The following is a 13,663-nucleotide window of genomic DNA, read 5'->3' as shown; positions in this document are numbered from 1 at the left end:
GAGGCTGCTCTATTCAATGATGAAAATGAATGAGTCCCATGTTAGTAAATAATGGTAATCACTGTGCTGGAAATGATGGGTGAATGAGAGGAAGATGTTCATGAATGACGTAATCGGCGATGATAAGTAAAGAGGGATCTAACGGTGGTAGATTATAGGAGCGAAAGTGGAGAATGATAGTAACGGTGAGGTGTTGGGTGAAGATCTAAATAACGCATTGTATCCTGAAGTAAAGGATGTCGGTTTTCGAAACGTCTGGTGATATATGTTAGCCGAAGTTTTCCAAGAAAGTATTGTAAGGTCGGAAAGGTAATTTGGCGGAGTGTGCAATTAAAACAGTTATCGTGGAATATGAAAAGAACACGAGAAGCTGACTTCCAATACGAGGCCGAAACGTGTAAGTAGCCAGTAATGAAATTTAATGCATAAATGATATATTTACTCTTAAAACAATTCTAAGCGATATAGCCCAAGGCTTATCCTATGTCTGGCGTGTTATTTCAAATCATTTTGCTAATATGATAATCTTTGTAAGTCAAACAAAATATCTATTATTATTTTAAACTCTGTTAAACTAACCTTTGTGACACACAGAGTTTGACCCTGGTTTAGCAGATACACAGTAGTGACCAACAGATTCCCTTTTGTTGTATGTATACCTTATGTAAATAAACTATCATCATCATTATATATTTTCTCTCTTATTCCATTTTGCAATTGTTAAATAAGATTAACAAAAGGTTGTAAGAACTAATAGCGTTATATTAACAAAGGTTCACCAAGTAGTTTATAAAATAATATCGTCCTTATTTGTAATGGAATTGCAGGGGCTTATCGCCCAGCCTTGTTAGGAAGAAGAAGCATATACAGTTTATTGCATTGCAGATAGCATACCCTACAGGGAAATAAAATCATAGGTCACACTCTATCACTGTACTACCAAACCAAACTAGTAATATTCCAAGACAAGAACCATTGTCTTGTTCTAAAAATAACACTAGACTAGTAAGTGATAACACAATACGTGTACAGAAACCAATACATAGTCATTCAGGGTATAGCCAGCAAGTTTTTCTAGAGGGCCTTCATTTTTACAAACTAAAAACAAATCAAAAGTTTCTTTCAAGATTATGAAAGAATTAATAACACATAGATACATATGTATTTCAGAAGTACATATTATTATTATTATTATTATTGTTATTAATATTTAGTAGTAGTAGTAGTAGTAGTAGTAGTATAGTAGTAGTAGTAGAAGTAGTATATTTCATATATGCTACATTTCTGAGACTTGAGTCTTGATAGTACGTGAAGTTTAAATCAAAGGTTATGTTACGGACGGCAAATGATGGCTTAACACCAAAAACATATTCTGGCCGGGACCGGAGGTTAGTCTGTTTTATGTTTATTAAACGTGTTTAATAATTACAGCAAATGAAATATGTTTATAATAGAATGTGAAAGAATACAGTTTTAAAAGAATTAAACTACGTCAACATGTTAAAATAATTAAAAGAACCTAATTAATCAGCCACTTTGTACTCTCGTTTGCTTAACTGGATGAACCGAGGCCTAAAGGAAAAAGAGTTTTCTGCCCAAATCTCATAAGCAGTGGGATATTTTAATATTATAGAAACTGACCTTCCTTTCGCTTAGAAGTGTAATTTTCAAGACGCTGAAACATATAGTATTTTATTACTTTTAGTTAAAAGTTCAAATGCCGAGTTTCACGCATCTAGCTTAAACAAATCCTTCCTTAATTTATTTACATATTTTCTGAGTAAGTAATGGGGAAATCGAACATAAAAAAATGTGCTCCCTTTGCTCTTTCCCTTTTATGTGTTCAATTTTTAATTTTCAATTTTCAGTTTTTTTTTAATAGGAAAGCTTATATGCCAAGTTTTATTTTACTAGCTTTAGAAACTTGCGAGATACACTACCCTTTAAAAAAATCTTACCCCACCCTTTTTACGATACTTATTTCCAAAAATTCTTTCTTATGTACTGCTTTTATAAGAAAATTATATTTTATAACTAAAATTTATCGACTCTACTTGTAGTAGTTTGCCCAAAAATCACTCATCTTTACTCTTTTATATAAGAGTACAGAAGATAAATACAGTCAAACAAATGGACTTCCATGAACAGTTTCCGATTTCTTATAACTAACTTATTCGTACATTTCCCACAAGCTGTGGTTTTAAATTTACGCTCTGTCAAGGTCCAGGTTTCAAAAAGGAAGTAACTGGAAATACAATAATATTATGTATTTATGTACATGTGTAATATGTATAAATTTATTGTCTTATTGAAGCTTTCGTAATCTGAAAATAAACTTTTGATTTGCTTTTAATATATAAAAATCAAGCTCCCCTAGAAAAAATTGCAGGCTACACGCCTAAATGACTATGTAGTAATTTCTGCAAAAATGGCACAGGACCTAAAATTTAGGTCTAGTGCCTATATTTTTAGGATTTGTGCCGTTTAGAACTTATGAATGTCACCCAATGTATTGCATAATAAATGTTCTTTGTTCAATTTTAAATCTACTGCGTTCTTTATGTATACCGTTGGTATTTAATGTTCACTCGTGAAATGTCTAGTGAGCTTTTGTCTTAATTAAGTAAACTTTGGTGGATTTTTGTCTTACTCTTAATAAAATTCGCTCCACACAGTATATATTGAAATTCTGAATGTTTTCTTGCTTTCAGAAGTCTGGTAAAATATGCTTTTTAAACATTTTTTCAATTTTTTATTTATTTATTTTTGTTTTAGGAATTTGTCTTGGGATTCTCGTATCTCCATTCGAAAGAAACGAATTTCTTAACTAATTATGTAATTAATTCTTAGAATGAAATAAGTTGTATTATGTAATTCACGTATAAGTGCAGAACAGATAGTGATAATAATAATCTTAGTAGTACAAATATAGCTGTTATTGTTGGAATTAGCTACGTTCGTGACATTATTGCCAACTAGTTGCTGCATCGTCGCAATTTCGTGGGGTGGTGGCGAATTTCAGAACTAAAGCAAGTGAATGAAAAAGGCACAAGACCTAAACGGCACAAGTCCTAAAAGGCAGAAGTCCTAAACGCCAGAAGTCCTAAAAATCATATCGCGGCACAAGTCCTAAACGGCAGAAATCCTAAAAATCATACCGTGCCACAAGTTCTAAACTGCAGAAGTACTAAAATTCAGGTCTAGTGCCTATATTTTTAGGAGTTCTGCCGTTTAGGACTTCTGGATGACACCCGACACATCATGCTGCCTCAGTGATGGTTTGGTGGGGAGTGAGCTACTCAAGCACAACCCAGCTGTATTTTTGCGAACAAGGTGTTAAAACATCTGCCAAGGTATACCAGGACACAGTGCTAACACCTATAGTGTAACCACTATCTGCTACCATGTTCCCTGGAGAAAGGTGGACCTTCCAACAGGATTCCGCTCCAGGCCACACAGCGAAACCAACTTAGGACTGGCTGGCGCGGAACGTCCCTCACTTCATTTCTACCACTGATTGGCCTTCTAGCAGCCCGGATCTTAACCCGTTGGACTACAAACTTTGGGCAGTACTTCAGGCAAAGGTCTGCCATAAACGGCATCCATCTGTCGACAGTCAGAAACAATCTTGGCCCGAGCAGTGAACAATTTTCCCATGGACAGTTTTGGGTAAGTTACATGTAAAAATGTAACGCGTTACAAGTTACTTTACTTTTTCCTAAAATGTAACGCGTTACTTGCCCCCAAAAAGTAACTGTTACTTTACTTCGAAAGTAACGCGTTACTTTTAGGTCTGAAACTTAGAATATGTGAACAAATGTTATCACTTCAATTTTCCGTACTACTATTACTATCGCTTTTATTATTATTATTATTATTATTATTATTATTATTATTATTATTATTATTGCCCTTTCTGAATTGCTTTATGTAAATGCAAGGACACATTTTTACTTGACAGCTATAAGTTATGAATATTTTCATATAAGGTAACATTGGCTAAAATGCCATACTGCGTTACTCGTAGGGATGGGCTAGGGTAACCAGACGTACTGATTTTCGCAGTACAGTACTGTTTTTCAAAGAGCTGTCCTGCGTGTTGCGAAGATGTCTAGGAAATCGAGAAATATCCTTCTTCTTTAAAATGTCCTGCGAAATGTCCAGAGTTAATTTATTTGCAATATCTTAATGTTTCATTCTTTATTCACAATATTTTGAATCAAACACACTCTTTTCCTGAATGATGAACCGCTGTGTTTTTTAACACTCCTCAGAAGACTAGGGATGGAGAACAATCAACAAACCATTTTTTACAATACATCGCTTTTACTGAGAAGGCCTTGTTGAGATATCGGTAAAGTAGGAAAGGTTTCTTATTGAACTTATGACAGTGATGCTAACCAAGTTAAATAGAAGTTCCTTTGTGCCGGTCTAAATTTTCTTTCATTTCTTAAAATAATACCACGCTTCGAAATTTATTATTATTATTATTATTATTATTTAGCCCAACACGAACTTTGACTGTACGTTCATAAAATAAACCAATTTGTTATTCATCAAAGCATTTGGAGTTGTGTTTAATTCCTTTAATAATTTTGTTCAGTGCTTCTTCTTAACAAAAATGTTCATTAACTTAAGGTTAACATTAATTGAAATAATGATATGCGTATTGCCGACGCAGTAAGATATCATATACAGTACTATTATACTTGTGTCCTACTTTTCGATTGTTAGAATGTGGTCATCCTACGATGGGCACGAGTGAGTACGAGCGAGTATTCTTTGAAACTCGATTCGACTAAAAACAGACATCTTTGAACGCGATTCGAAAAATTTCCTCCAACTCGACTCGAATTCGGGTCGAGTCGAACCAAATCTGGTTTGTAGTTTCGAGTATTCTCTTCAAGTATCTTGCATAGACAATATAGGTTATCAATGATACTAGTACTACTACTAGTACAACTTTTATTATTATTATTAATAATAATAAATAATAATTATAATTATAACAACACTGTGTTTAAACATGAAAGAAACGCGGTCTGTGTTTGAATACTAAAAAACTAGTTGATTGCTAACCTCGGTAGTCGTGAATTCTAGGAGTCAAGGATATTGTTCACGAGCTTGTGAATTTGGGTTGAGGGTTTAGGTTGAGTATTCGGGCTCGAGCCAAACATTGTTAAAAGTTATAGGGCACTGGCCAAATATCTTCAAAACTGTTCGGCCCGGGTTTACAATTGTAAACAACTTGAGCAGCTGGGTTCACAGCTCACTCACTATGGACCCGAACCGAGAAGTGAGCCGAGCCAACAGCTCACCGAACCGTGTTAGCAAGAGCCTTCGGCCCAGATGAGCCGAACCGAGCAGATGGTTCATCCAACCAAGCCAGCTCGAGCCGATGGTTCACCCCGAGCGAGCCGGCTCGAGCCATCGGCTCAGTTATTACTTCCCAACTGAGCTTCTTATTAAAAAAGTCTCTTGTGGTCTCGATATCGAGACGAGAAGACATGCGAGCATGTTTCCTCTAGTGAGCAACATTAAAAGTATTCCATATTACTACTTAGCTTACATTTCTCGTGGCTTTCGCTTTCTAGTGGAATCAGGCCATGATTTCAAAACGAGTTAAAACGTAATAATAATAATAATGATAATAATAATAATAATAATAATAATAATAATAATAATAATAAATATAAGTATTCCATACATATAGAAATGCTTTTGACCAAGCACACAAGAAATTATATTTTGTCCATTTAGCACTATCATTCTTTTGTCACTCACAATTATTAATATTCATATAGTAAATATCTTATAATTCTTATATTTTAAAATCAATTGACAGGTCTCTGATTGCTTTTATGAGAAATAAATATTTGGTTTTATAGATACTACGCAGTGGGGATGATCGTGCGTTGTTTCGGTCCTATGCCGTTTCGGTCCTGCGCCGTGTCGATCCTGTGCCGTGTCGATCCTGTGCCGTGTCGATCCTCTGCCGTTTCGTTCCTATGCCGTGTCGATCCTGTGCCGTTTCGGTCCTATGCCGTGTCGATCCTGTGCCGTGTCGATCCTATGCCGTGTCGGCTCTATGCCGTTTCGATCGTACGTATTCTATGCATATAACTTGCACAGGCATAGAATCGACAGGAGTTTATAATTTGTAAGAGCAAAGATTAAACAGATAATAAAAATATTATTTTTTTAGGCACATGATTAAAAGTTAAATTATTTCAGAGCAGCGGCGTGAGAGCAAAACGGCACAGGATCGACACGGCATAGGATCGACACGGCATAGGACCGAAACGGCACAGGATCGACACGGCACAGGACCGAAACAGGTTTCTGAGCTGAATTGTCGGTCGTATGCCGTGTCGATCCTGTGCCGCATCCCCTTTAAAATTAAGCAGTGAAGATGAAGAAGAAATATTAAAGCAGCAGGTAAAACATCATACAGAAGCAGAATTAGCTTATGAGACTAAAATCACAGATAAAATGCTAGCAAAAGAAGAGACAGTGATTGTTTTCGATCTTCAACAGTGTCTTCCCATACCTTGCATACAAACATCAACTGCGTTCTACAAAATACAACTCTGGGCATATAACTTAACTGTCCCTAATCTAAAGAATGAGAAAATCTGATGCTATGTGTGGTATGAAACCGTAGGAAAAAGAGGGGCAAATGAGATTTCTTCTTGTGTATCAAGGGCTATTTCAGCTTTACTAAAGGACATTGATCACGTAGTGTTTACAGTGACTCTTGCTATGGACAAAATAAAACCACTCCATTTGTAGCAATGTGTGTATCGTAGTGACTCTTGCTATGGACAAAATAAAACCACTCCATTTGTAGCAATGTGTGTATCACTTACGAACAAAAGAACTCATATAAACATTTTGAATCACAAGTTTCTCGTACCAGGACACAGCAGGATGAGTGTGACTTTGACCGGAAAAACTTAAAAAAAGGATACCAATGCCCATCTCTCATGACTGGGCACAGTTAGTGAGAGTTGCTTCCAAGAAAAAAATAGCTTTTGATGTAACTGAAATGAACCAAGACGATTTCCTTGATTTCTCAACACTGGCAAAAACTCAGCTGTAGATGAAGAAAACAAACGATGAGGGAGCAAAATTTGTATAGCAGTCTGTGAAGTGGCTCTGATATTTTCGTAAAGTACCACTGAAGATGCATTATAAAACGCCACTCAATGATGACAATTTTTGTGTTATGGACCTTTCTCGACGACGCATAAAGAATTTCACTTTGGAACCTTGAGTGTGTTACAGTATATTATTGCCAATCTCAGCTGAGAAAAAGAGAGATTTGTTATCTCTTTTGCCTTCTATTCCACCAATATTTTATGACTTCTACACAGGTTTAGCTAATGCAACTAATGTGCAAGATTTACTGCTTGATTCTGAAGATGATGAATAAATGCAGTTGATGGTGGAAAGTTTGTAGTTAGCTCCTTACAGTGTCATCATATTATTTCTAATATAAACGGAAGGAGTTTCTTTGAAAATGTACCATTGGTCGGTGTGCACGCAGGTATACTTAACAATATAAACATTTCTAAGCAGAATCTTGACTAATATTTTTAGTACTTTGTAAGGACTGCAAAGTTAGAAAGTATTTTATTCATTAAATTAATAGTAAACTTATTAATAACTTCACTATTTTTATCATAATTTTTATATTGCAAAAGTTATATAAGATTAGAAATAATATTCCAATAAAATAATAGTTGACAAAAACTTTTCTATCGTGTGTCGTAAGACTTCATTTCATCGCATCACCACCATCGGTTGTTAAACATTAAAAAGACAAAAAGAAATTGAAACACACGCAGTTGGGACGAGTGAGGAATAATAGTTGAAAACCTCGACGAGTATCCGAGATTTTCAAGTGTTATTGGTCGTTCGTTTTTTCGTAAATTCGTTTTAGTCTTTTTAATGTATTGCAGCCGATGGTACTAAATACATGGAAGTGCGAAGGGACCGGAATACGGCAAATTATGGATGCGTTAAAAAATTAAATAATACTTTTGATAAAGTGGATAGTTTCAAATATCTAGGATCAATATTAACAGAGGAAAATCATACTCACGGAGAAATTAAATGTCGACTAAAAGCAGGGAATTCGTGTTACTTTTCGGTTCAAAATCTCTTGTTGTCGCGAATTCTGTCGAGGAATTTGAAGCTTAAAATATACAAAACGATAATCATGCCTGTTGTTTTGTATGGCTGCGAAACATGGTCACTTACTCTGAGGGAAGAACATAGACTGAAAGTATTTGAGAACAAGATCCTGAGACGAATATTCGGACCCAAGAGGAACGGGAATGGGGAATGGCGGAAACTTCATAACGAGGAACTACATAATTTATATGGTTTACCCAACATTGTGAGGGTCGTCAAGTCTAGGAGACTTAGGTGGGCGGGTCATGTAGCTAGAATGGAAGAAAGTAGAAAGTCTTGGCTGGAAGACCAATCGGAAAACGACCATTAGGAAGACCTAGGCGCAGATGGGAGCACAATATTAAGATGGATCTCACAGAGATTGGAATACAAAGTAGAAACTGGGTGCAGTTAGCTAAGGATAGAAGTCAGTGGAGAGCTTTTGTGAACGCGGCATTGAACCTCCGGGTTCCATAGGCCATAGAGTTAGTTAGATATTTTATTTAATTATTTCTTTTTTACTGATGCACTGAACTATTATATTATACTTGGCACTTCGGTATAACTGTTTCTATCTTCTGTTCCGTCCTTGCTATTCGAAGGCCAGTATAAGACAAGGGGAAACGTAATTCCTGGTTTTAGAAAAGTATGGCGCTTTCTGTTGCAATTTTCAAATGAAATCTTAATTTAACTTCCCGTATCTTTAGCCTAAAGTATACTGATGGTTAAAGAAGAATGGATGTTTATGGAATGATTGGTGAAATGAAATGGAAGGCTCTCAAAAAAACCCAGACATGATGATGCTCTCCACAAATACACAGGCCATGACATCAGACCAGAGACCTCTTGCACAAGAGATGAGCATTGAATTACTGTTGCACCATATTCGTTGTCAATATGATAGTATGCTTTTGACGGCTTGTCGAAAAATATACTGTAAGGACAACAGTAATGACTGCCCATACGTTGGTTATACTGTGGATGGCTTAATGGCTACAGCGTGTGCTTTTAGTGCACGTGGTCCGCCATTTGTATCCCGGTGTAAGAGTACAAAAAAATGAATTTCATAATCAATTGCCTTTAGCCTCACGGCCACAACTGCAGGAAGCTAAACTAAGAAAGTTAATTAGTGACGAATACCAATTGTGATTTCGGTTCATATTTGGTCGATTAATAATAAATCTAAAATATATAAAGCACATTAAAAAGTATATCTTATAAATGCATTTTTTATTAATTGTTATTACTATAACATCCATGAGCACACAAATGTTGCAGGCAAAATCTGTTTAAGTTTACAATAACCGCGCAAGTTGCTACCTTCATGTTACTCCTTTCAACCTAAGAACAAATAGTCAGATTAGCAAATGTTGAAATAAAGAAATATTTTCGTGCGTTATCCATCTTTCCTACTATACTGTTCCCTACGGATACATCACTGCGCAGGAATTTCTACTTCGCCTCGCTCTCACGTGGATTAGATGCAATACTAGCCTGTAATGACCATTTAGCACAGTTTGGTTGATGTTTTCCGTACAAGTGCATTGAGTATGTCTTATCAGTAAAGACAACGTGCCATCTGACTCAAAATACAGTGCTGGTCAAATTTAGGCGCACCACATTTTGCAAAACTTACATGTAAAATTCAATACTCTGGAAAGACGTGATTATAAAGAGCAAATTTCTGCAGGTGGCAGAACTAAATACTGAGTAATACAGCTTTATTTCAGATTTACACGTGTAGGGCTACTAGTGTAAAATAATCACAAGTGCTTTACGACGGTTAAAATAAGTGAGTGTATATGAAGGATGACTGTATTAGATACCATTCTCCAGCTGCAAAATACTTCTACACAGTGTGCAGAAACTGTATTTTGTGTTTACAAATGTAGCGTTACTAGTGTGAAACTATTACTAGTGCTTAAAAAGAGTGAAAAGTGGCTCGACTGGACCGGGACTCGAACCCAGGATCTCCGGCATACCGTGCCGATGCGTTAACCACTACGCCACCCAGAACAACCAAGCACACTCTTACTCCTGCAGTCGGTGCTCTCCACTCAAACCCTGGATTGTGCAAGCACATCAGCCTAGGCTGTGGTACAAGCTGGGTGTAAATTGTTTAATTCGCACCTACAGAGGATTGTGGTGGGTAAAATAAATCGGTTGTTCCCTCCTTTCATTAACATATATTCAAAGTGCTATTCGAACTCGTATCACTGCGAAAATCCACATGTTTTCAGTACCGCGTATACCTACCATCGCTGTCGCGCCTGCTCCCTTTGGACGCTCTACAACATGGCCCACTAGCTTCGCCCTGCCCTGTCTTGGTTAGATATATTCTTTAGTGGCCACCTAGCACAGATTGGTTTGTCTTTGCGCTATAATTTTTGTTCAAGACAACCGGGCGCTGCATTATACGCAAATCGTAAAAGAATTCTGATTTCTCTATAATTATTTCTCGCGGCTCTCTTGAATTTCATCTATGGTAGGTGGGGTATTTCTGCACCTTCAGCGACCTGACATGAGGCGGTAGTCACCCCTGCAAGAATACCAAACAGAAATGCAACACAAATAATAGAATAAAAGGTGTTGGTTTACTTTCGGCCCACCACATTTTGGAAGATTTACAGGTAAAATTTCAATAATTTGCATGAAAAGATATATTTATAAAAAACAACTTTCTACAGACTACAGAGTTAAATACAAAGCAATATAGCCGTATTTTAGGTTTAAAGCGTACGGACACAAGTGCGGAATGAATACAAGTGCTTCACGACGGATAAAATAAGTGTGTGCACATGAAAGATGATTATAGGAGATGTTATTTTCCCCCAGCAGTGTTTTTCTGCACAGTGTACAGAAGCTGTATTTTATATTTACAATTGGAACAGTACTATGAAACCATGGCCAATGCTATAGAAACTCGCATCATTGCCAAAAATCATTTATTTTCACAATCCTGACATGCCTGCTTCCTTCGGACGCGCCCCTTGCTTGCGCTTGGTCCCCCTGCCTCGGTTAGGTAATGGTTAGTTTGTGATTTTGGACTGTAGTTTTTATGCCGTGCATCCGCACGTCGTATTTATACGCAAACTGTTAAAGAATTGTTACTTCTCAACAATTACTTCTGATAACTCCCTTGAATTTTATCTATGCCGAGTGGGATAATTTCATGTCGCTCAGGAATAAAAAAGAAATAAGATAAATCATTTAGGAGAGAATAAGAAAGAAATTAGGTTAACAATTGGAGGAGGTGTAGTTTTGGCGCACCACATTTTGGAAGATTTACAGGTAAAATTCAATACTTTGCGTTTCATGACATATTTATAAGAAATAAATTTATGCAGGTGACAAAATTAAATACAAAGTAATACAGCTGTATTTTAGGTATACAAGTGTGGGGTTACTAGTCTAAAATCATTACTTGTGCTTTACAATGGATATAATAAGTGAATGTATATGAAAAATGAAATTATTACATGCTATTTCCTCAAGCGGCACATTTCTGTACAGTATACAGAACTTGTATTCTATGTTTACAAGTGGAGTGTTACCAGTATTTAAGCATTTTAAGTCCTATCGAAATTCATGTCACGCCTGCTGACTCGGTTAGATAACATTCCTTTTGTAGTGGCCACCGAGCAGAGATTGGTTTGTATTTGCACTGCAGTATTTATGCTACACATACAAAAATCGGATTTATACGCAACTCGTAAATAATTGTAATTTTCACTAATTACTTCTGGTGGCCCCCTTGAATTTTATCTAAGCCAAGCGAGATATTTTCATGTCAGCCAGTGGAAACCGTTTAGAGCACAATCAGAAGGAAATCTGTGAAAGAATTATAATTTTTCAAGAATTCTTTCTAGTGGTGTGCCAAAAGTAAACATGTACGAATTTTAATTTTTCAACAATCATTTCGACTGGTGTGCCAAAAGTAGACCTGTACGGAGTAAAATTTTAAAACGCATATTTCTCTCAAAAGTCCTGTATTCTAATCATTACATGGAAGTGCCCAGATCTGCATGGTTTTCCATTTAAATCCTACTTACACTTATACCAAGGCTTTCTTCGATCATTTTCAACAAAGGCCATCTCGTGTGGGAAAAATCTTGCAGAAATAATATAATGACACCTGTATTGTCCATCAGGCACAGGCGACACAACTTCGCTGGAAATGGTGATGATGATGCCATTGTAAGTACAACTATACAAATTAAAATAAATTTATAAACGAACACTTGTACTCTAAAATAGCTGTGATAAACAAGGAGTAAACCAAAACATCATTGATGACGTCAAAAGCAAATAGTAAACAGAGTGCGATTGCGAATACTGGACACTTTCCGAAACGATATGAATCAACCCAACGTAAAATTTGCGATTGTGTATGCATTACATAGCTAATTTGCATAGTGGTTATAGTTGACCATATGGAGAGTTTTTCTGAAATGTGATTAGAGACATACTAAAGAATTCGACTAACAGGATTACTGCAGTAGTCGGGGTTCTAGTAAGTCGCAAATCATACATTAAAACGACTCTACTTAAGGCTTTTTTTCAAAACGACTTTTTTTTTATTTAGGGGGGGGGGTTTGCTTTGCTGCATGAAGAATTTTGCGATAGTATGAAATGACTCCATCCACTTATTATTTAAGAAATAGGTGAAACGAAATAATGGAATTACGAATGCGAACTTCGAACTTATTGCTTGAACTGGATCTGAAAACTTGAGAATACGAAAGGCATTAACCTGTGCCACATTCCGTAACGGTTTACGTGAGTTAATGCAAAATTTGGGTTTCAGTTTTTGATAAAACTCATTTTCATGTTTTGCGTCATGTTACGATCGGCAATCTTTGCGAAGACAGTACGCAGCAAAGAGCCTTATACATAGTCGTTCTGACGTGTGATTAGTGCTTTTCTAAAGAGTTCGACTAATATATGTTTCCTGCAGTATGACGCTAATCATATGCCAAAACGACTCTGAATAAGGCCCGAAGAGTCTTATTCCCTTTTAATTGTTGGTGCATCCTAGACATTTATAAATTCTACACGACGGCGAGATTTGACGTGGAGCCTATCTTCCTCCCTGAAAATCGAAGAGAACGAAAAACAAAGAGGGATCACTAAACCTGATTGGCTCCTCTCTCTTCCGCCATTTATGTTAGCTTAAAACTTTAGGTTCTCTGTATGAGGAAATCTAGGGTTTATTGCTCTTATTTTTATTTAAATCTTTGCTTTCACTTCAAAATGGTTATACGGCTCAGAATGGGCTACTACTTACTTGGGCTTGCGCTCAGAAATTTCAATTGGGCGCTTTCTCACTCGCATTTGGGTTCACTGCCATTAGTAATAGGGCCCAAGGTAATGCCGTCAGTAAAATTTCACTTATTTAAATTTGGGTTAAATACTTTCAGTGGGGTTTGCGACTTTGCGCTCTATATTTCGCTTGAGGCACACGCTTACTCGGGCTCCATTCTTA

The 13,663-nt window shown here is 36.5% G+C and overlaps 1 protein-coding gene across 1 annotated transcript in view; it reads right to left on the bottom strand.

Moving 5' to 3' along the window:
• The window catches only part of LOC145684184 (uncharacterized), a 61,927-nt gene extending 49,392 nt beyond the window's left edge, over positions 1–12,535 (bottom strand). Inside the window, exon 1 of the mRNA XM_081756199.1 lies at positions 12,231–12,535. Coding sequence (XP_081612325.1) covers positions 12,231–12,374 — 144 coding nt within the window. The 5' untranslated portion in view covers positions 12,375–12,535. The remainder of the gene's footprint in view (positions 1–12,230) is intronic.
• Between the last annotated feature and the right edge of the window lie 1,128 nt (positions 12,536–13,663).

The sequence above is a fragment of the Thermobia domestica genome, chromosome 4, assembly GCF_964235325.1.
Source record: "Thermobia domestica chromosome 4, izTheDome1.hap1.1, whole genome shotgun sequence".
Lineage (NCBI taxonomy): Eukaryota > Metazoa > Arthropoda > Insecta > Zygentoma > Lepismatidae > Thermobia > Thermobia domestica.
The sequence above is the reverse complement of the archived record's forward strand: the minus strand, read 5'-3'. Positions and strand labels throughout refer to the sequence as shown.